This window comes from Corythoichthys intestinalis, chromosome 17 (assembly GCF_030265065.1).
Source record: "Corythoichthys intestinalis isolate RoL2023-P3 chromosome 17, ASM3026506v1, whole genome shotgun sequence".
NCBI lineage: Eukaryota > Metazoa > Chordata > Actinopteri > Syngnathiformes > Syngnathidae > Corythoichthys > Corythoichthys intestinalis.
In genome coordinates, this window is record NC_080411.1 from 6,874,953 (window position 1) to 6,899,403 (window position 24,451).

The 24,451-nt window shown below is 37.5% G+C and overlaps 1 protein-coding gene across 1 annotated transcript in view; it reads right to left on the minus strand.

Moving 5' to 3' along the window:
* The window catches only part of slc27a6 (solute carrier family 27 member 6), a 68,366-nt gene extending 51,272 nt beyond the window's left edge, over nt 1-17,094 (minus strand). Inside the window, exons 1-2 of the mRNA XM_057818333.1 lie at nt 16,494-17,094; nt 600-809 (exon numbers count right to left, since the gene is read on the minus strand). Coding sequence (XP_057674316.1) covers nt 600-809; nt 16,494-16,977 — 694 coding nt within the window. The 5' untranslated portion in view covers nt 16,978-17,094. The remainder of the gene's footprint in view (nt 1-599; nt 810-16,493) is intronic.
* Between the last annotated feature and the right edge of the window lie 7,357 nt (nt 17,095-24,451).

The following is a 24,451-nucleotide window of genomic DNA, read 5'->3' on the forward strand; positions in this document are numbered from 1 at the left end:
CAATAATAACAATAATACAGTACAGTACCTTTACTAATGTAACGAATCGGCTTCTAATGTGGCGGACGTTTTTTGCTGTACCTGAACGCACCGCGGGGCTGACGGTGAGCAGGAGAGCCTATTTTACTTTCTGTTTCGATCCTGGCGTCAACAGCAGTGGACACTCGGCGAGTTGATGGAATAAATGATTTGAAACCTGACGAAGCTGGCGATTTCTTAGGCGATGTTACCACAATGAGAACTGTCACCTTAACTTATAAAGACTGGCGAATGGAGGGGGACCCACGGCCGAGATCGGCATTCTACGACCCAGTTCATGGATGTACACACCATGCTTATATTTTGCTATCATTCACATCTTCATTTCAATGGTAAGCGTCACCTTTTCTTTTTTTTCTCCACCTGCACTAAACTTAAACTGCACTAAACTAAAAAAAGAGGTGCACGCAAGGCGATAAATCGCATCGGAAAAATTATCGCCTTCATTTTTATTTACCGTGCGATAAATGGAATTATTGCATATTGCGACAGGCTTAATATCATCTAGCATCTATGGACTGATAGTGCTTGGACTTCACAACATAGCAGTGTATACTCACCAGTAGTTCCAGAGGTGAAGATGTAAAGGGTAGGAGATTTGACAGAGGTAGTGGCACGTAAATTTGCTGGTAAAGGTTTGTCAGAGGCAGCATTTATGTGATCCAACACGGATTCCACCTTCATGTCCCCGCAATTGCTCTTCATTGTCCACAATTGAATGTTGTCTTCTAATAGGTTGCTCATGATACCAGGAAGACAGTCTACTAAATCTGAAAGAAGGAAACATATGTGTCACAATGTATTCATTATTATGGCAGTGGAACCTTGGTTCTAGAAGTAATTTCCTGTTTGTTTCCAATGAATGTTTCCAATTGAAGTGGATTTAATTAATAACTATTTGATAACTGTTTAGACATTTTGTTACATATGGTCCAAATACTCACGCATTACATCAATTTGAGTACAAGTAGTCTCCGGTTTACAATCGAGTTCCGTTCCTGAGCTGGCTATGCAGCCCGGATTTCTGCGTAAATCAGAATTAACCCTTTGGATTAGGGATGCCGATCGATCGGGTCCGATCACGTCATTTTCAAAGTATCGGAATCGGCAAAAAAATATCGGACATGCCTTTTTTAAATATATATATATATTTTAATTCAATCGTTTTCTAATTGTATTTAACGTTACAGACATAATATGTTACACTCATCCAGAGTCTTTAGTTTTGACTTAAGGTAGGGTTAACAAATTTATCCCGATAATGGCGGTAATTTTTTTTTTTTTAAATGTATCACGTTAAAATATTTAATGCAATTAATGCATCCGCTGCACGACCCACTCACGCATTGTCGCGCACAATCTGTAATGGCGTCATTTTACCTATACAGAGAGCTAAAAGGCAGCGTAAAATGAGTAGAGTGAATTTTGGAAGCCTTTAGAGCCTTTTTTTTTAATTGGCTAAAGCCTTACAATCCCTATCCCTACGATTAGTCATATCAAGGGAAGCAATGTGGGGAAGCAAGGTAGCAATTGATCTTTTTCTTGACACCATACGTTATTTCACAATGCAGAGAAAATATATCAATTGCTAGCACTACGCACAGTCATGGTTCCACTTCCCATCATGCATTTGGGCATGGCTACAGTATCATTTACTGAAAGCTCAACAAATACACTAGATGGAAATATTTAGTCACAATATACAAAGTCACAAGTCTTTCTATCCGTGGATCCCTCTCACAGAAACAATGTTAATAATGTAAATGCCATCTTGAGGATTTATTGTCATAATAAACAAATACAGTACTTATGTACTGTGTGTTGAATGTATATATTCGTCCGAGTTTTATTCATTTTTTTCTTCATGCATTGCCAAAATGTATATGATCGGGACAAATTATCGGGAATGATTGGAATTGAATCGGGAGCAAAAAAAAAAAAAAAGCAATCGGATCGGGAAATATCAGGATCGGCAGATACTCATACTAAAACGATCGGGATCGGATCGGGAGCAAAAAAAACATGATCGGAACAACCCTAGTTAAGAGCATTGGAGAAAAAAAGTTAGCATTTTATAGCATTTAAGCTAGCGGACTTTTGCTATCTAAGTTCACCAATTGTTATTTTGTTGTACTTAGATCCTCATTTATTTATTTTCTTTTTATGCCGTCTGAGGCTCAGCTCAGGTATTGTAATTTTTTATGTTCCTTATCCGATTACTCGATTATTCGAACTGACTAGTTCATCGATTAATCGACTACTAAAATAATCGATAGCAGCAGCCCTAATATTATCTATAAGTCTTTGCATTTAAAAAAACTACCATGATATTCCAATCTGCATATCGATAGACAAGAACTACACATGGCATAGTAACTGAATGATTCCAGCTATTCCTCTAGTCATGCCTTTGCACGGGGGTTGTGAGGACAGCATTCTTAACCAACATCACGCTTGTTTAGTTGAGCCATGCTCTTTTCCTGTCACATGGTTACGGCATGGTAATTCTTATTGACTGAAGAACCTGGAATTTTGCCAACAAAATTAAGACAGAAGCAGACTGTTTCGATATAATGTGCAGTGTAGTTTTAGCATTAACGAACCACGAAATCACATTTTTACATGATATCTGTGGGGATTTGCAGTCATCCAGGTCATCTGCAAATAACAGTTCAGTTCCCTTGATTCAACCTTTGCAGATAAGGTTGTTAGCAGTTGTTGGTAACAATACTAACAAGGGAAATCAAATATTGTTTAAAACCAGTACCTCACGCGGTCACGCCCAGTCAGCACCTTTACCTTCTGCATTTCTGTCATTGTTGCTTTGCAGGGAGTGTTGTCCAGAGTCTGTTCATCTATTAGCCAATGTACCGTAATTTTTTAGAATATAAGCCGCTACTTTTCCCCCTCATTTTGAATCCTGCGGCTTATCGTCCAGTGCGGCTTATTTGTTTATTTATTTGGGTTAACAGTAGGGCTGCAGCTATCGAATATTTTAGTAGTCGATTAATCGATAGACTAGTTAGTTTGAATAATCCAGTAATCGGATAAGGAACATGAAGTATTACAATACCTGAGCTGAGCCTCAAACGATATATATATATATATATATATATATATATACACACACACTTTTTTTAAAAAAATGAGGATCTATGTACAACAAAAGATCAATTGGCTAACTTACATAGAAAAAGTCCGCTAGCTTAGATGCTATAAAATGCTAGTTTTTTGTTGTTGTTTTTTTTACAATCCTCTTAACAAATTGTTCAGACACATATTCCCACAAAAAACAGCTAAATAAACCTATAAACTAAATTATGAATGCATTAAAAACATTAGCTCAAACAAAAACTTAGCTTACGTTGGTCTTAACAGGGAGCAGAGCAGAGGCAGCCTAATCAATAAAACTAAATGCAAACACTTTCAAAATAAACCATTACAACGTCACTTTAATTAAACGAATGCTCGAAGCAACAAAATTTAATTCGAATATTTGTTTCTAATCGAATACTCAAGTTAATCGATTAATTGTTGCAGCTCTTGTTAACGGGGAACACTTTATTTGACAGCAGCATAGTGCTGCAACGATTAATCGATTAACTCGAGTAATTGAATAAAAAAAAAAAAAAAGATTCTAAATTTTGCTGCTTCAAGTATTCGTTTAATTAAAGTGGCGAGGATGGATACACTGCCCTCCGGTCTGCCTCATTTCATGGGTGAATCCAGCTGCTCCCTGTTAAGACCAACATAAGATAAGTTTTTGTTTGCGCCGTTTTTTTTTTTTTTTAATGAATTCGTAATTTAGTTTATAGATACATTTAGCTGTTTTTTTTTTGTGGGAATATGTGTCTGAGCGATTTGTTAAGAGCATTGTTAAAAAAAAAAAGTTAGCATTTTATAGCATTTAAGCTAGCGGACTTTTGCTATTAAGTTTGCATAGATCCTCATTTATTTATTTTTTTATACTGTTAGTCGCTGAGCTCAGGTATTTTAATTTTTCATGTTTCTTATCCGATTACCGTATTGGCCCGAATATAAGACGGTGTTTTTTTGCATTGAAATAAGACTGAAAAAGAGGGGGTCGTCTTATATTCGCGGTCTAGACATTATACCCACTCACAACGCTAGATGGCGCCAGATATCATCGAAGCAATGTTCTGTCATGACAGATCTCAGCTACTCTCCCCATTCACGATGCTAGATGGCGCCAGATTTCATTGAAGCGATGTTCTGTCATGATAGATCTCAGCTACTCTCAAGTTTAACCAGTTTGCATTATTTTAATGCAATGTCCTTATTCAGATTTGTTTCAAGACTACAGTTACAGTTAGACTTCACTTTGATGGTTAATGCGGTTATTGCAATTTTGTTGTTTTATCACAATAGATTGGTTTACTTACATTTCAAAAACCAAAAGCCATTCATTTACGAATGTGATTGCACTTTAGTTTACATATTTAAATGTTCAGATATTAAGATTTGAATGAGGCAAAATCACATGCTTTTGCTCCCAAATATAATGTTATACTAATTTTTTCCCCGGATGTACTGTCATTATTTTCTACATAAAAATTAATTTGGTGTTCAAAAAGTAGTTTTTTCAAACTCGAGTCTTGAAAAAAAGGGGGTCGTCTTATAATCAGGGCAGTCTCATATTTGGGCCAATACGGTACTCGATTATTCGAACTGACTAGTTCATCGATTAATCGACTACTAAAATAATCGATAGCTGCAGCCCTAAAGCAGCGTCATAAGACTGCCATAATTATGGCATGACACTATCATGGGCATTAAAGAATGCTTATGACAGATGTCATGAAGTGTCATCTGGCAAATTACGTCACTAACTCCATTTATGTCCATCTCTGTTCTTTTACATCCATTCAAAAGTGAGATCATTTGCCGGATGACACAAAATGACATCTGTCATAATCATTCAGTAATGCTCACGGCAGTGTCACTTCACAATTAGGATGGTCTTATGAGTCTTACGGCGCTACTGTTACTGTTACTAAATCCCATAACTAGCAATTAATGAAACATTTGGAACATTAACTGAAGAAATAATTAGCACAGAACAGGAATTTTGATTGTTATTTACATCTGTAGCATGCAATGAATGCTAGGAGGCACGTTGGACGACTACAGTGTTGACAGCAGGTGGCAGCAGAGGTTGACTGTCTCCCCCAAGGGAGCAGTGATGGCCAAATGAAGCTTCTTGAAGCAATGAAACTTTGCAGCCAATTGGTTCAAGGCGTCATGGTGGTTCATTTGGTCTTATGACAGTCTTATGATGCCACAGTTAAATAAAGTGTTACCAGTTAATACCGTTTGGTGTAAATATCCCATAATACAGTTAGGATAACTGCGGCTTATAGTACAGTGCGACTTATCTGCAAACGCCCTTTTCGTGTCAAATTTGGTGGGTGGTGGCTTATACTCAGGTGCAGGATTGGGAATCGTTTGAAATTGAACGATTCCGGTTCCAAGTTTCGATTCCGGTTCCGAACGATTCTCAATTCCCATTCTTTTAAGGGGCAGGGTTAAAAAAAAAATTGCATAGTGTATATTTAAGTCTTAACTTCTCTATGATTTTTTAAAATTAAATGAACTTCTCACAGGGCTAATTTTTAACTTGTATATAAATATCAGTCTTTGAACTCGAGCAATTTTTTCCCGCTCGGCTGTCAGGGCATTGAAACAAGGAATCGAAATGTTAAAATTCGAACGATTCCGGGAGCATCGGAGTGTTAGAACCGGTTCCCATCTATGCTCGATACCCAACCCTAGTCAGGTCTGCCTTATAGTCCGAAAATTACGGTAGTCAAATTCTCAAGGCGCGATTGCCACCAGACAGCACCACAAATTGGGAGTAAATTAACTTTGAACATCATTTCATAAAAATTAAAAGTTTATGTTCATGAAAAAGCTAAGCGATGTAAAATTCATATCTCTACAAAGATAATAGCCAGTAACACCTAACTCTATCCCCTTCTCCTCCAGTACTGCTTCTCTTGAGTAGACAAACAGGAAATATATTGATTTAAACCCAGAGAACTTGAAGAGAAATTGATAGGAACAGAGGTAAACATACAATAATGAAATAATGTAAATCATCATTTGCAGTGCTTCAGTCATTTTGATCCATGTAGTGTTAGCTTTATACCTACAATACGGTAGGTATGCTTATCAGTAATAAACTGTTTCTCTAGCCCAGTGGGATAAAGGGGGCTTGACCGTTACAGATCATTTCAAGAGATTAAACCTACTCAGTCAGTGTTTACATTGGCTTAGTCTTCACCTTTACACAGTTAAGCTAATGCTTTACATGCTTATAAGTCAATCAAAATGCAGTTCCCTTTTCAGCATTTTCAATATCAGATATCAGATTTCTTGAGGAGGCTTGCTAGTTGTTTATGGCAGTGTTTTTCAACCTTTCCTGAGCCCCGGCACATGTGTACATTAGAAAAAATCTCACGGTCCCAACCCAACTATAAAGGATTAAGTCTGCAATTATTGTGTCCCCATGTCATCTGTTTTTTTATAGGGTGTCATTTGTATCTGTATTTTCACTAAAAATGAACAAACACTCATTCAACTTATTTTCTAGTGTGTGTGTACAGTATTACCGATTGTCATTGATTGTAAATTTAAGGGTACAGGCTCCAAAATTCTATTTTTAAAATTTCATTTACTTTGTGGTAAAAGTTTGTTCTTGAATTTTGTAGTGCTGCAGGGATTAATCGATTAACTCTAGTAACTCGGTTAGAAAAAAAGCTACGAATCAAATTTGAGTGGCGTTTTTAACTTTGGTTTTGAAAGTGTTTGCATTTACCGTAATTTCTGGACTATAAGCCGCCAGTCACCAAATTTGACATGAAAACGGCATTTGTTCATAGATAAGCCACACTGGACTATAAGCCACAGTTGTCCTCATTGTATTATGGGATATTTACACCAAAAGATATTAACTGGTAACACTTCATTTAACAATGGCACCATAAGACTGTCATGAGACCAAATGAACCACCATTAAGCTTTGAACCTATTGGCTGCAAAGCCTTATTGTCTTGTCACTAAAAGCTTCATTTGGCCAGAACTGCTTCCTTGGGGTAGACAGTCAACCTCTGCTGCCACCTGCTCTCAACACTGTTGTCATCCAACATTCCTCCTAGCATGCATGGCGGCGCTACAGATGTAAATAACAGCCATGTTTTGTGCTAATTATTTCTTCAGTTACTGTTCCAGTTGTTTCATTAATTGTTAGTTATGGTATTTGGTAACATTTTCTTGGATAGTGGTGCCATAATACAGTCATAAGACAGTCATAATTATTACATGACACTGTCATAAGCATTAATGAATGCTCATAATAGATGTCGGTTAGTGTCGTCCAGCAAATTATCTCACTTTTGAATGGACGTAAAAGATCTGAGCTGGACATAAATGGATTTAGTGACATAATATGCCACATGACACATATTGACATCTGTTATAAGCATTCAGTAATGCCCATGATAGTGTCATGTCATAATTATGATGTTCTTATGACAGTCTTATGATGCCACTGTTAAATAAAGTGTTACCTATTAACCCAAATAAATCAACAAATAAGCCACACTGGACTATAAGCCGAAGAATTCAAAATGAGGGAAAAAAGTAGCGGCTTATAGTCCGAAAATTAGGGTAGTTTTATTGAATTGGGTGGATACAATGCCCTCTAGTGGCAAACGTGAATAAGCCGTAACTCATTTAACGTGGCTGATTCCAGCTGCTCCCTGTTAAGACCAGCATAAGGTAAGCTTTTGTTTAAGCTAATATGATTCTTTATGCATTTGTAATTTAGTTTAGAGGTATATTTAGCAGTTTTTTTGTGGGAACAAGAGTTTGAACGATTTGTCAGTTGTCAAGTCAGCTAGCATTTTATAGCACTTAAGCTAGCTGACTTTTGCTATCCATGTTGGCTAATTCTTCTTTTGTTGTACTTAGAGCCTCACTTTTTTTTAATACCGTTTGAGACTAAGCTCAGGTATTTTAATTTCGTTTTTATTGAAAGTGCAATTCTGCATATTTTGAAGAAACACTTTGTATTCAATTTTCATGCTTTTTTGAAAGTGCAACCTTAGCAAGCCTTTGTTTTACATCTAAGATTTATTCTGCATATTCAAACTAGTTGATAAGATTCCACGCCGACTAAAATAACTGATGGCTGCAGCCCTACAATTTTGCTATGACCCCTGTGATTTGCATTCAAATTCAGTTTTTGAAATAATATAAATAGAAAAACATCCAAAATAATTGCTTTTATTTTAATTATGTGTTGCTTTTAAATTATTAACATATATTATTTAAAGTGCGTATGACGGCAAAAAGCATGTTTATTTCATATTTCACGCAGTGTTTTATGCTCCTGAACAGGGCCAGGCCATTTGGGGGCCCTAAGCAAAATAATGCAAAGGGGCCCATATTTTTGGCCCACCATTTCGTCACAGTGTACTGTGAAACCCATGCATGCAATCCAACCCATACGTCCATATTTTGTATATTAATCAGATTTTGTTGCACTACATATTCAAACTTCTCACCCCAAATGATTGTCAGTACTTACAGTAGATAGCGCCACTTGGCCGATGAATGGCGGCTTGTCGCAACCCCCCGATTACAAAGTAAACGCTACAAACTCTTTAAATAAAGTACTATTTACTTACGTTGACATGTAGAAAAGTTATCCTCAAACTCATACTGCCATGTTAGCTGCACACCAACTGCACGCCGCTCTCTGTTTACGTCTTCGCCGTGTAGTAAAGCATTATTTTACACCATCGTGTTGACTATGTGGGAGCTACGCGCTCCTCCAACGTCGGCCGGTTTGTCCGGCGCTACTCTCCAACTGCTTCCCCGGCAAGATCTCCTGTCCGTTGCAGGGGAACGAGCTGTAACTTGCTCGCCACCGGTTGGGTTGCCGATCGGCAAAGACAATCGACAACCCCGCCGCTGTGTGACATGATCCCGGGTAGTTTTGAGAAATTTTTTGCTTCAAAAGCTGAGAATAGACTTTGAATTTGAGCTGAAACGAATACTCGAGCAACTCGAGTAACTCGAGTTTAAAAACTGATCCGAGTAATTTTATTCACTTCGAGTAATCGTTTATTTTGACAGCTCTAAGCATCACGTTTTGCTCGCACTACTTTTAATGCGGGACAACGCGCTGATGTCACGTGCGTAGAGGAAGAAGCAAAAAAAAAAAAACTTACTGCAACCGACAGCCGCTACAAACGATGCCGACGTTGCTAAATACTAGCCCGCACGATGCTACGTTGGTAGGTAGTGTCTGATGAGTCTCAGAGATCACATGTATGTTGAACTAGATGCTAAATGACAGACTCGGCCGCGTCTGGGCAGCGTTAGTAAACAGCCGCCATCTTAAAGCAGTAGAGCGCTAAGCGCTAATAAATAAGATTAACGTTACTGTCACTACTAGCTCAAGTAACGTTAGCCCTGCGGAGGGCTAGGTTTCTATTAATTATGACCACTGTCGATGCGTGGCTAACGTGTCTTACATACAGGCTTTATTATAACATAGCATTGTGGAGTGATGAGGGTGTAAAATAAAAACTTAATAATGCTAACTATCATTTTTAGCTAAGTAGTCATTGCTGGATAAAACACCAAGTAGCACTGGTCCCTAATGTGCTCCAATACAGCCTGTATCATGCATTTATTTTGACCACTGCAAAAACTCAAAATCCTATCAGGACTTACAGTTTAGACTAACTTAAAGAGCATACGACACGAGAAAAAAAGTCTTAAATGGCATTATTATGTGAATTAGAATCATATTTTGAGACGATTCGACTATATACAACAATTTAGCAAAGCACAGATGACGAGAAATTTGCCTTTCAATCTGCCAGTTAGCCACGCCTACCATTATAGGGCTTTAGCGTCCCCAACAGGTGGATGACGTCAGCGGTAGACTGGTCTCATCGATTTTACTATTCAGCCCATTGAGGGGGAATTATTCAGAACGAGGAAAACGCGACGAAGAAAGCCGCCAAATGTCATTGTTTCAGTCTCTCTACTCCAATATTTTTACAGGATATTCTTTTTATCCAAGTATTTTTCCCCAATAGCAATATAAATGGCTTGAGAAGGACCAGTCAGCCCGTCGAGGGAGAACTATTCAGAACGAGGAAAACGCGACGAAGAGAGCAGCAAAATGTCATTGTTTCTGTCTCTTTACTTCAATATTTTTACAGGATATTCATTTTATCCAAGTATTTTTCCCCAATAGCTATATAAATGGCTTGAGAAGGACCAGTCAGCCCGTCGAGGGGGAACTATTCACAATGAGGAAAACGCGACGAAAAGAGCGGCAAAATGTCATTGTTTCTGTCTCTTTACTTCAATATTTTTACAGGATATTCTTTTTATCCAAGTATTTTCCCCAATTGCTAAATAAATGGCATGGTCATGACAAATAACAGTCTTGTGCTGAATGGAATATGAAATAATAAAAATGCATTTATTCAGGACGACATGGCAAAATTACTCCATAATGGTCAAAACTGTCGACTTCACCTTTACTGTCGCACCTCCCGAACTATATTTTATGACACCTAAATCGGACATATGTCATTTCCCTTCCCCGGCTTCGGAGAATGTAAACAAACCAGAAGGCGTGACAGCTAGCCGACATGCTAACCCGAACCGAGTGATGTTTCAAAGTCTTCAAAGCGGAAAATCACACATAACTATCCTGGATTATTTGACATGACGACCCGGTTGTCTATTGTTGTCGCGGATCGGCAAACCGCCCGGCGGAGAGCAATTTACAGTTCGTTCCCCGGAGGAGGGTGGCTGGAGTTGTTGTGCAGCTAACGGGCTGCTGCTAATGAACATGAGGACAGCTTTTTACATGCCTATCAATGATCAAACGTAAGTAGTCCTTCATTTAAAGGAAGTTTGTAGTGTTTACTTTGTAATCGCTGTATTCGTATTTGACATAATACAAAACAAGATGTTTACTCACTTCCTCGTAAGTCCAATGGTCCCACAGTAAATATCCACGGTGAATGGGAACCTTTTGAAACTCCAAAAAGGCGCATACGCCTCTCCCTCATACAGAATGATTTTTCTGCAGCCGTTTGGCTGGCGTGATGCGAAAAATAAACGTATTAATCCGCAAAATCAGCTGAATCATTCGTCCCCATACACAACAGTACGCTGTATAGTGAAGAGGACGTCTTCTACCGTACACGTCACAGCGCCCTCCTCCTCAATGCAAGACCGAAGCCGGAAGTCACTCATTTTCCTGGCGCGGGATTCAAAAAACTAAATAAATATAGCGATCGCCTCCACACACATCCAAGCGGTCCATATCATTCAGGAGCATAAAATGCCGCGTGTATTATGAAATAAACATGCTTTTTCGTGTCACAGGCACTTTAAAACTTAACTAGAACTTAAAAATGGCTTGACACAAATAGAAATTCAATGGAAACACATGGGAAAAAAATCCTAACTTTTAAGTGATGTGTGTTATCAAGCGTAACGGCATTTTTAGGTAAGATGTATATACATTTTTTTCTAAATAAGAACTAAAAGTTTTTTGAGTGAAAGCAGTGAATTAGTCTTTTTTTTTAATTCTAGTTACATCTGAGTTCTAATTGTTGGCTGTTTTCAACAATGTACATCGAAAATAAAGACATTGATTGACTGAAAATGGTTCAAGATTAGATGAAATGTCTTGTTTTCTCATGTATATTTATAATTGCTCTTCACCTAAAAATACATTTGTTTTATCCGATTACTCGATTAATCGATAGAATTTTCAGTCGATTACTAAAATATTCGATAGCTGCAGCCCTACTTTGAATCATCACTCGGTTCGGTTTAGCATGACTGCCAACTGTCCCGCCTCTTGGTTTGTTTATATTCTCCGAAGCCGTGCAGTGAAATGACAAAAGCCTGACTAACGGTGGAATAAAATATCGTTCGGGAGGTGCAAGAAGTCGACAGTTTTTAATATAATGCAGTAATTTTGCCCTGTCGTATTGAATAAATGCATTTTTAGTATTTCATTTTCTAATAGCACAAGACTGTTATTTGTCCTGACCATACCAAATACTTAGCAATTGGGGAAAAATACTTCGATAAAAAGAATATCCTTTAAAAATATTGGAGAGATTGAAACAATGACATTTCTCTGCTCTTTTCGTCACATTTTCCTTGTTTTGAATCTTCCCACTCAATGGGCTGAATTCGAAATCAGATGAAATCGTAACCCTGCTGACGTCATCCTCCAGCTTGGGATACTAGAGCGCTATAATGACAGGAGGGGCTAAACGGCAGATTAAAAGACTCATTTCTCATCATCTGCGGTAGAACAAATTGTTGTATATAGTCGAATCTTCTGAAAATATGATTTTAATTCACATAATAATGCTATTAAAGACTTTTTTATCCTGTCGTACGCACTTTGAAATACAGCAGTGTATTTTAAAGATGGGTGCAAGAGCAGAAACTGGTTTTTCAACCTTCTCTGTTTTCTGCCATATACATATATATTTTTTTAAGTTGTACTTTGGGGGAAAAAAGTGAAAAAACATGTCTATACATGTTAACGGGCGGTAATTAATTTTTTTAATTAATCACGTTAAATATTTGACGCAATTAACGCACAAATGCCCCGCTCAAACAGATTAAAATGACAGCACAGTGAAATATGTACTTGTGTTTTTCGGAGTTTTGGCGACCTCTGCTGGCGCTTGGGTGCGACTGAGTTTTATAGGTTTCAGCACCCATGAGCATTGTGTAAGTAATTATTGACATCAAAAATGGCGGGCTACCAGTTTATTTTTTGATTGAAAATTTTACAAATTTTATTAAAACGAAAACATGAAGAGGGGTTTTAATATAAAATTTCTATAACTTGGACTAACATTTATCTTTTGAGAACTACAAGTCTTTCTATTCATGGATCGCTTTAACAGAATGTTAATAATGGTAATGCCATCTTCTTGATTTATTGTTATAATAAAAAAATACAGTACTTATGTACCGTATGTTGAATGGATGTATCCATCTTGTGTCTTATCTTTACATTCCAACAATAATTTACAGAAAAATATATTTTATAGATGGTTTGAATTGCGATTAATTAATTTTAAAGCTGTAATTAACTCGATTAAAAATTTTAATCGTTTGACACCCCTAGTCTATACGTGTCTTTTTCCAATGGTAAATTTGAATAAATACATTGAACAAAATTAAAAAATTTAAAAAAAAGGGGGGGGGTGCTACGTCGCGGTTTATCACTTATTGCAGCGGGTTCTGGTCCCCATTAAAGGCGAAAAACGAGGGATCACTGTATGGACACCCTAGGCTAGGCTGAGTGCTAATTTTAGCAAAAAATGTCCACTGTTATGTCAAATTAGCACCCTATAAAAGAAATTACCAATTTACTTCCTGCGATAATTTTATTTAAAAGCACAAACGAAATTAACCAAAAACCGCAATTTCTGGAGAAATTACTCTGGGTCTTTGTTCTGTGGACATACTGATCTTAGCCCCGCCCAGGTTGATTTGGTGACATTTCAGTGACAATATCACGTCACTTTCTGTTGATTTCGGGACATTTGGGGGGCGTGGCCTGGTCATATCAGGTCATTTGGGGGCGTCCTACAGACCCCACTCACATGACGTCACAACCACGCCTCCGCGCCATATTGTCCGTCAGCTCGTCGTATTTACGCATTACCGCAACGTAAATTCCTCCTATTATGGCGTGTTTTTCTGCTCGTTAACATTAATAATCAAAATGGCGAAGATGTGTGTGGCGGTTGGTTGCAGTAACAGAGAAGATAGACGGAGAGACTTGAAGTTCTACCGTATTCTGAGAGACCCGGAGAGGAGAGCGAGATGGACTACTGCAATTCGACGAGAAAACTGCGCACCAAACGATCACCACAGATTATGTAGTAGTCATTTTATATCTGGTAAGATGCATTTAATATATATTTAGAGGGTTTTGGGCTGACAACCACAATTAAGATCATTGAGAGGCTAATCGCCGACAACATAGTTTCAAATTCAAGATGTTTACTTCTTCCGCCATCATTATTTTTTGAATAATATTTAGCTGGTACCAAGTGAAAGAAGCTGGCCTTTAGCAAGCCCTTCTGTGTGTCACATTTGCTTTATTATTATTTTTTTAATTCATAATTTCACTCGGGCTCTTGCGGAATACTGCTGTCTGCTGCTGTGAAATTAAACTGGCTTCAAGTTGCTATAATTTCTCGCTGCGTATCTTCCCTGTAATGTTGTACATGTCAGCGTGTCTTGTTTGGTAATATCGCTCATATCGAGCTCTTTGAAAACAGCGACTGTCTCTTTGCAAATGAGGCAGACACAGTTGTTGCGTATTTTATTGAATAAATAGTCCAATATCCATATCCTTAAAGCGTCAGCCATCGCAGTCAACTTTTTTTTTTTACTGATTGTCGCCATTTTAGAAAATTAGAAGTAAAGGGTCACACGGGGTTATGTTGCTTAGAGTGCTGCTCTTAGTTTTTCAAAGTTTCTTGAGAATAGGCTGAGTTTCTGTGGACAAGATAGTTGTAGATATCAGGGTAGCAGATGTCAGGCAGAGACGCCGAAGACAGCGGGTCGAAAAATATCGATTTAGGCATCAAATATGGATCTGGCGAATGGATAGACTGAAGCTTTTCCACATAACGCCTTTCATGCAACGCATCGGATGAGTTCACAGGGTCTGAAAGCACCGGGGCTTCCATGAATTGCACTATAAATTGCAAGACAAATTGAAACCATTGAGAATACGGATAAAAGATGACGGACAATATGGCTGCCGGATACAGCGACACGTCATTTTGTGACGTTGGTGAGTAGGGTCTATAGTCAGGTGCACCCTATAGTGCGAAAATTAGGGTATATTTATTTGACAAAATATAAATATTGGCACTTTATTTGAAGTCAAGACTATTCTTGTCTTTGTTTTGTTCATAATAATGTTCATGTCATTATGAAAAATCTGGTGAGGTCAAAGGCAAAAATCTATGTTGAATCCACCACTATTTTTTTTTTAAACCTCCAGGTGTTCAAAACTTGGGTGAATACTAGAGCTGGGAATCTCTAGGCACCTAACGATTCGATTACAATTCAGAGGCTCTGATTCGATTATAAAACGATTATTGATGCACCCTCCTCCTTTTTTTTTGCCCTCTTTTTTTTTTTTTTTAATGTTTTGTACATTAGTTCCAAAATTGTTCAAAAATACTCTCCAGCTAAACCACACTACTATTTCAGTATCAAGTTAACATATAGCAGTAAACAAATATACAAAAATAACATTAAATAAAAAACTCCAGTCCCCATTCTGTATCAGCAGCTTTAAACTACATTCAATTGATTTAATGTTGTGAATCAACCGTTAAATTTGTTAAAATTGCTCCCGTTATTCCATAATTTCCCTTTTGTCTACTTTCGACATGTGAAAGTTTTAAAACTATTTTAAAGATAGATTCAAGTCAATATTTTACCGATTTAGGAGTATTTTAGATAAAAAGTTAATTAGGTTTGCTTGGAAGGTTCGCTACAACAGCCTTGCAGGGAAGTGTACTGCTTTAAGATGGCGGCCGTTTATAACGCCCGCATCTAGCTTTTTGTAGATGTGCTGCTAACACTACCAAATCTATAAATGCATCTAGTCCTATATAAATGATATCCACCATAACATTATATGGATGTACTTGTAGCAGCTTTTCGGCAGCAGTCAGGTATGTTGTTGTGTTTTTTTATCTCGTTGCATGAGTTGAGCTAGAGCCGTCAGTTGAGCATTGGCATTACCCGAGGAGCCGGGTAATGGGAAGCATGATATTTAGCCACTCTCGCTCTGTTCCGTCCCGAAGACTGTGTACTGTGTACTTCCGCTTTACTTGCATATTTCAATAATCGGAATTTGGATGTTTGTGAATCGTTCTCGAATCTTCCACGGCCGAATCGCGAATAATCTAAGAATCGGAAATTTTGCACACCTCTAGTGAATACACATTCAAAAAATTATATTATCGGTTATCGATATTGGCTTTGAGGAGCAGGAAGTTATCGATATCGGTTTCAAAAAATGGATATCGTGCACCCCTATTACGGTAATTAGAGATGTACTACAGCTGAACCATTATGAACTGTCAATTCATAAAATATTTTGCTTGCCAGTAGTGGGCGCTGCAGCGTAATTGTTTTTTCATAATTTGGCGGCATGACTAAGGACATGAACGACAGTGAACTTGTCATCTTGTGTTACGAAACTGTATTTTACTATTGTTTTGAAACATCTTTGACCTCTACGTTTAATGACACAGTTCTTGTGACTGGTTAGCTTCGCTACCTAAATGACATTGTGTAAGGACATAAGAGGATATATTTACCTGCTCCAACGACCAAAGCTTTGGCTCCACAGCATTTCAAGCAATGTAACAACGACTTGGATTTAATGTTCGTATTGAGAAAAGCCACCGGGCAGCCGAGCTTCGCCAACCCGAACCAGACGCAGACGAAGTCGGGCTCGTTATTCATAAGCAAGGCGATGCAGTCGCCTTTAGAAACTTGGAGTTTGTGAAGGAAAACATTTGCAAGTCTGTTGCTACGCTGCTCAATGTCCTTGTAGGTGTGGATGCTCCCTTCGTAGATGATAAAAGGCTTCTCTGGGATGCGTTGCGCCTGTTGAATGAACCTGTCCAGGACTGTACACACCCTCGAAGTCAGCTTGAACAGCTCCAGTTTCAAACCGTAGCGCCCCACGCTGAACAGAAAGAAGAAATCTTTCCAAAAGTAGGGGAAACAAAGTCTCTGCAAAACATGAGCGGAAAAAATACCCACGACCAGAGCTGATATCCAGCCCAAAGAGAGCATTTCTGTAGTGGATATGAAGGAAAAGGCTGTGCTGTCTACTACCACGCACCACCTACATGCTCAATTGAGATAAACATCGACCGTCACAGTGACGTTACATGGACAGCAGCGCTCACATCTCTAAGGATTCCACAATACCGGAAACGTATTTTCAAAATAAAAGCATTCTTTCTATTCGCTTTCCTGTCTACCGCCCTAAGAACTCTGGGTAATGTAGTGTACTAACGAGGTGCTCCGAGGCATCTTCACTGGAGGCGCTAGCGGTGGGTTTAGTAAAGCAACCCCCTCCCTTCCTAATTTATGTATATTTGTAATTTAAAGAAGATAGTCAAAAATTCACCAAATTATGTTTTTCAACGCCCCGCCCAAAAAATATTAACCAATTTCATGCACATTTCTTTATATTTTGTACCCCCTCAACCCCCATTTGACATTCAATTGTAGTACAGAATTAGTGTTGCCAGCATGAATTTTGCAATGTGCATTTAAATATATGGCGGAAAACACAGACAAGGCTAAAAAAGCAGTTTCTGCTCTCAAATAAACTGCTGTATTTTAAGTAGGGCTGTCAAACGATTAAAATTTTTAATCGAGTTAATTACAGCTTTAAAATTAATTCATCGTAATTAATCGCAATTCAAACCATCTGTAAAATATGCCATATTTTTCTGTAAATTATTGTTGGAATGGAAAGATAAGACACAAGACGGATATATACATTCAACATACGGTACATAAGTACTGTATTTGTTTATTATAAAATAAATCAACAAGATGGCATGAACATTATTAAAATTCTGTTAAAGCGATCCATATAAGTTATTGAAATTTTATATTAAAACCCCTCTTGATGTTTTTGTTTTATTAAAATTTGTAAAAATTTCAATCAACTAGTAGGTCGCCTTTGTTGATGTCAATTATTACACCATGCTCACTCATGGTACTAATTAGAGCTGGGAATCTTTGGGCACTTAACGATTTGATTACGATTACGATTCAGAGGCTCTGATTGGATAATAAAACGATTATTGATGCACCCCCCCTCCTTTTTTTTTTTTTTTTTTTAATGCTTTTTGTACATTATTTCCAAAATTGTTCAAAAATACTCTCAGGCTAAACCAAACTACTATTTCAATATCAAGTTAACATATAGCAGTAAAAAAATATACAAAAATAACAGTAAATAAAAAACTCCAGTCCCCATTCTGTATCAGCAGCTTTAAACTACATTCAATTAATTTAATGTAGTGAATCAACCGTTAAAGTTGTTAAAATTTCACTTCTGTCTACTTTCGACATGTGAAAGTTTTAAAACTATTTTAAAGATAGATTCAAGTCAATATTTTACCGATTTAGGAGTATTTTAGATAAAAAGTTAATTAGGTTCGCTTGGAAGGTTCGCTACAACAGCCTTGCAGGGAAGTGTACTGCTTTAAGATGGCGGCCGCTTACTAACGCTCGCATCTAGCTTTCTGTAGATGTGCTGCTAATGCTACAAAATCTATATTGCATCTAGTCCTATATAAATGATATTTACCGTAACATTATGTGGATGTACTTTGTAGCAGCTGTCAGCAGCAGTCAGGTATGTTGTTGTGCTTTTTTATCTCGTGGCATGAGTTGAGCTAGAGCCGTGAGTTGAGCATTGGCATTATCCGAGGGGCCGGGTAATGAGAAGCATGATGTTTAGCTACTCTCGTTCCGTTCATCATTGCGTCCTGAAGACCGCGCGGCGCGCTGAGTGTGTTTTGCTTCCGCTTTACTTGGCATATTTCAATAATCGGAATTTGGATGTTTGTGAATCGTTCTCGAATCTTCCACGGCCGAATCGCGAATAATCTAAGAATCGGAAATTTTGCACACCTCTAGTACTAACCCATAAAATCGGTTGGACCCAAGCGCCAGTAAAGGGCGCCAAACACCAAAAAACAAGTAACAAGCGGGCATTACACTGTACTGTCATTTTAATCTGTTTGAGCAGGGCATGTGCGTTAATTGCGTCAAATATTTTAACGTGATTAATTTAAAAAATTACCGCCCGTTAACGCGATAATTTTGACAGCCCTAGTATTTTTCTAATTTAAATAGTCAAAAATTCACCATATTCCATGTTTTTGTTCCCCCCCAAAGAAATCTATATTAACCAATTTTATGCACATTTCTTTATATTTTGTACCCACTCGACCCCCATTTGACATTCAATTGTAGTACAGAATTAGTGTTGCCAGCATGAATTTTGCAATGTGCATTTAAATATATGGCGGAAAACATAGACAAGGCTGAAAAAGCAGTTTCTGCTCTCAAATAAACTGCTGTATTTTAAGTAGGGCTGTCAAACGATTAAAATTTTTAATCGAGTTAATTACAGCTTTAAAAATAATTAATCGTAATTAATCGCAATTCAAACCATCTATAAAATATGCCATAATATTCTGTAAATTATTGTTGGAATGGAAATATAAGACAAGATGGATATATACATTCAACATACGGTACATAAGTACTGTATTTGTTTATTATAACAATAAATCAACAAGATGGCATTAACATTAAAATTCTGTTAAAGCGATCCATGGATAGAAAGACTTGTAGTTCTTAAAAGATAAATGTTAGTACAAGTTATTGAAATTTTATATTAAAGGAAAAGCGGCATGGAAAATGAATGAATTAATGAACCCCTCTTAATGTTTTCGTTTTAATAAAATTTATAAAATTTTCAATCAAAAAATAAACTAGTCGCCCGCCATTGTTGATGTCAATAATTACACAATGCTTAAGCCCATAAAGCATAAAGTCAGTCGCACCCGAGCGCCAGCAGAGGGCGACAAAACTACAAGTTGGCATTGCACTGTGCTGTCATTTTAATCTGTTTGAGCGGGGCATGTGCGTTAAATGCGTCAAATATTTTAACATGATTAATTAAAAAAATTAATTACCGCCCGTTAACGCGATAATTTTGACAGCCCTAGTATTTTTCTAATTTAAAGAAAATAGTCAAAAATTCACCATATTCCATGTTTTTGTTCCCCCCCAAAGAAATCTATATTAACCAATTTTATGCACATTTCTTTATATTTTGTACCCACTCAACCCCCATTTGACATTCGATTGTAGTACAGAATTAGTGTTGCCAGCATGAATTTTGCAATGTGCATTTAAATATATGGCGGAAAAAACAGACAAGGCTGAAAAAGCAGTTTCTGCTCTCAAATAAACTGCTGTATTTTAAGCCAAAAGAACTGTTGTGTTTGATATAACGAATCATTAATTGATGTTTAATATTTAGTATAGGGCTGTCAAACAATTAAAATTTTTAATCAAGTTAATTACAGCTTAAAAAATAATTAATCGTAATTAATCGCAATTCAAACCATCTATAAAATATGCCATATTTTTCTGTAAATTATTGTTGGACTGGAAAGATAAGACACAAGACGGATATATACATTCAACATACGGTACATAAGTACTGTATTTCTTTATTATAATAATAAATCAAAAAGATGGCATTAACATTATTAACATTCTGTTAAAGTGATCCTTGGATAGAAAGACTTGTAGTTCTTAAAAGATAAATGTTAGTACAAGTTATAGAAATTTTATATGAAAACCCCTCTTAATGTTTTCGTTTTATTAAAATTTGTAAAATTTTCAATCAAAAAATAAACTAGTAGCTCGCCATTGTTGATATCAATAATTACACCATGCTCACTCATTGTGCTGAAACCCATAATATCATTTGGACCCAAGCGAGAGCAGAGGCCGCCATCACCAAAAAACAAGTAACAAGCAGACATTACACTGCTGTCATTTTAATCTGTTTGAGCGGGGCATGTGCGTTAATTGCGTCAAATATTTTAACGTGATTAATTTTTAAAAAGTAATTACCGCCCGTTAACGCGATAATTTTGACAGCCCTAATATATATTTTTGTACGTAGCGTTTTTACAGTTGCCGTCATATTTCCGGAATCAAAGCACCGTATAACAGCATTCCGGTCCTGAAACTTATACCGGAACTGTGTTCCAGCCCTGAATCTTATACCGGAACTGCGTTCCTGACTGTTCCCGCCCACTTTCACCCTTGCTCTTGTGGCCTCAAATAGCTTATAACCTTTGTTGTCAATGATGGCAGTTGACGTCTAAATCCATTTTAACAGGGAGGAGGAGCTGTAAATGTTTGAAATTGCTAAAAAAATCAACACTGAGCGCCGTCCTTTCCTAGGATTCAAATAAAACCCCGTTTCATCTTTCCTGGACCGCTTGACGAATTCTAACAAAGGTTAATGAAATGTAGCGGAAAGGTTAGGAATCTTGTCTCACAAGCTGTTCTATGTACAGAAAGCAAACAGTGTTGCGTCACGTGTTGAGACGGCTTCGGTTGTTGACCTGCTCAATGTGTCACGTGCCTTGAGGTGGCAAACTCTGTTGTGCATAAGTGGGCTCCAAATTATGCAACGGGACTTGCTTGTTTGTATGGTACAATTGATTTTGAAAATGCACGTCACACTAATGCTTTCACAAAATTGGAACTTTGTTTTAGATCAATTCTTAACGGGTCAAAATCAGTCATATCCAAGCCCGTCAACAGGGGGGTGGGGCAACCGGGTATGTTGTCCCGGGCCTCAGGACTGAATGACCCTTACTTTATTTTACTTTAAATTCACATATTTTTTATTTAAATCATTTGTCTGATGAAATATTATGTTCTACTTGATATATACTTAGAAACTAGAGATGTCCGGATCGATGGGGTCCGATCAAGTCATTTTGAAAGTATCGGAATTGGCAAAAAAATATCGGCCATGCCTATTTTTTATAGGCAATGGGTTTTCCCATTGACAGTGTATCAAATACTTGTTCTCCCCACTGTATATATATTTTAATTAAATTGTTTTCTAATTGTATTTAACGTTACAGACATAATATGTTACACTCATCCAGTCTTTAGTTTAGGCCTAAGGTAGGGTTATCAAATTTATCACGATAATGGCAGTAATTAATTTTTTTTTAAATGTATCACGGTAAAATATTTAACGCAATTAATGCATGCGCTGCACGACCCACTCACGCATTGTCGTGCTCAATCTGTAGTGGCGCCGATTTACCTATATAGAGAGATAAAAGGCAGCGTAAAATGAGAAGAGTGAGTTTTGGCAGCCTTTGGAGCCTTTTTTTTATTGGCTAAAGCCTTACAATCCCTCTTCCTATGATTAGAAATATCATGGGAAGCAATGTGAGGAAGCAAGGTGGCAATCGATCTTTTTCTTAACACCATATGTTATTTGCCAACGTAGAGAAGATGTATGAATTGGTAGCACTACGCACAGTCATGGTTCCACTTCCCATCATGCATTTAGGCATGGCTACAGTATCATTTACTGAAAGCTCAACAAATACACTAGATGGCAATATTTAGTCACAATATACGAAGTCACAAGTCTTTATCCGTGGATCCCTCTCACAGAAAGAATGTTAATAATGTAAATGCCATCTTGAGGATTTATTGTAATAAACAAATACAGTACTTTTGTACTGTATGTTGAATGTATATATTCGTCCGAGTTTGATTCATTTTTTTCTTAATGCACTCCCAAAATGTATATGATCGGGGAAAATTATCGGGAATGATTGGAATTGAATCGGGAGCAAAAAAACGCATTCGGATCGGGAAATATTGGGATCGGCAGATACTCAAACTAAAACGATTGGGAGCAAAAAAACATGATCGGAACAACCCTATTAGAAACTTTAACATAGTAAATATTTCAAATATATATTTTTTCCTTTTTTTTGCACAATGCCCAACTTTAGTAACTCAGTTACCTGAAGGTAAGAGTAATTAGTTACAACTTGGCAAAGTATCTGGTGTGACCTTTCATGTGTTTTTTTTTTCATTAAAAAAAAAAAAAAAAAAAAAAAAAGCAACAACCTTTTCTATGTTTGGAAATTGTTTAATGTTGTGAATCAACTGTTAAAGTTGTTAAAATTGCTTCCGTTTTTGCATTAGTTCCCTTCTGTCTACTTTCGACATGTTAAAGTTTTAAAACTGTTTCATCATTTAAAGATAGATTCAAGTCAAGATTTTGCCGATTTAGGAGTATTTTAGATATAAAGTTACTTAAGTTTGCTAGGAAGGTTCACTACAACAGAGCCTTTCTTAGAAGTGTACTGCTTCAAAATGGCAGCCGTTTATTAACACCGCTGTCATTTCGCATGTAGTTCTATAAGCATTTGATATCTAGGCGTAGATTGTAGGCTGTCGGCTACAGTCAGGAAATATTGGCGCCACCTAGCCTAGCATCGCGTTTGCTACAGCGTCACAACACTCCTCTCTCAGTGTCTCCGACTTTTCTCGCGTCATTCAATAACGCATCGTAACGCACATCATCTCGTTGCCGAAAAGGTGACAAAATCCGGAGAAAAAAACGTAATGCATGAAAAACGTACAGATTTTGAATGCATGGCGTACACATTTAAAAATAAGTGCTCACTTTTACAAATTACGCCGAAACCGTACAACTTGACAGGTATGTCTAAGTGTCCGGTTGGTCTGAACAGTTTTAACGTTTACCATTGAGAGTATGACTTACTCCCATTGTGATCATTCAACATATTCCGTTTATTATGACAAAGCAGTGAACAGGAAGGGGTTATAGGGGTACAGAAGAAAAGAAACACAAGAAACACAAACAATAAGAAGAAATAAATTGAACGCCTACACTAACTATTAAGATGTCGGTGCTATCGTTAGCTAGATGTACTTCCAGCACCATGTGAGGGCCTGTTGACCAGGGAAAGAAGGGGAGGGGAGTGGGGAAGTCTATAAGCTAAGTGATTGGGAGGGGTACAGTGTACACAAATCAGCCCAGTAATCGTGTGAATGCCTTGTGAGTGTATGAACATTGGCAACCGACCCTATGCTGCCCCACCGCCAGTGCGGGACCCGCCGCCCGAGCGCGCCCACATCACATCCAGCCGCACACGAGCCCCAACAAACACGCGACAACCACGAAGACGAGCGGAGACACAGCGCAGGCGCCCACCTAGGGCCATAGCCGCCACCAAGTCAGCTCATGGAGGGAGGGTTGGGTCGGAGGCGCAGCCATCGAAGGAGTTTGACTTTTGGGGCAGGGCGGGCACAGCATGTTGTCAAAAATTGTATCCCCTGGCCGGAGCCATATGCAGGTAGGTTTGTCTTCATATTCGATCCCAAAAAAAGTTGCATCAAAAAAAAAAAGGAAAAAAAGATCAAAATATATATTTTCAATTAAAAAAAAAAGTCACTTCAATCAAAAAAATGTGTTTGAATGCAAATATAAATCTGAAATTCCAAAAAATGCATTTGAAAGCTATTTTTCATTGGATTATTATTATTTTTTTTTTTTAATTGAGGTCTTTTTTGGGGGGGGGGTTGAAGCAACTTTTTGATTGAAGTAATGTTGTTTTGCGTTTGGGCCACATTTTGGCTAGGA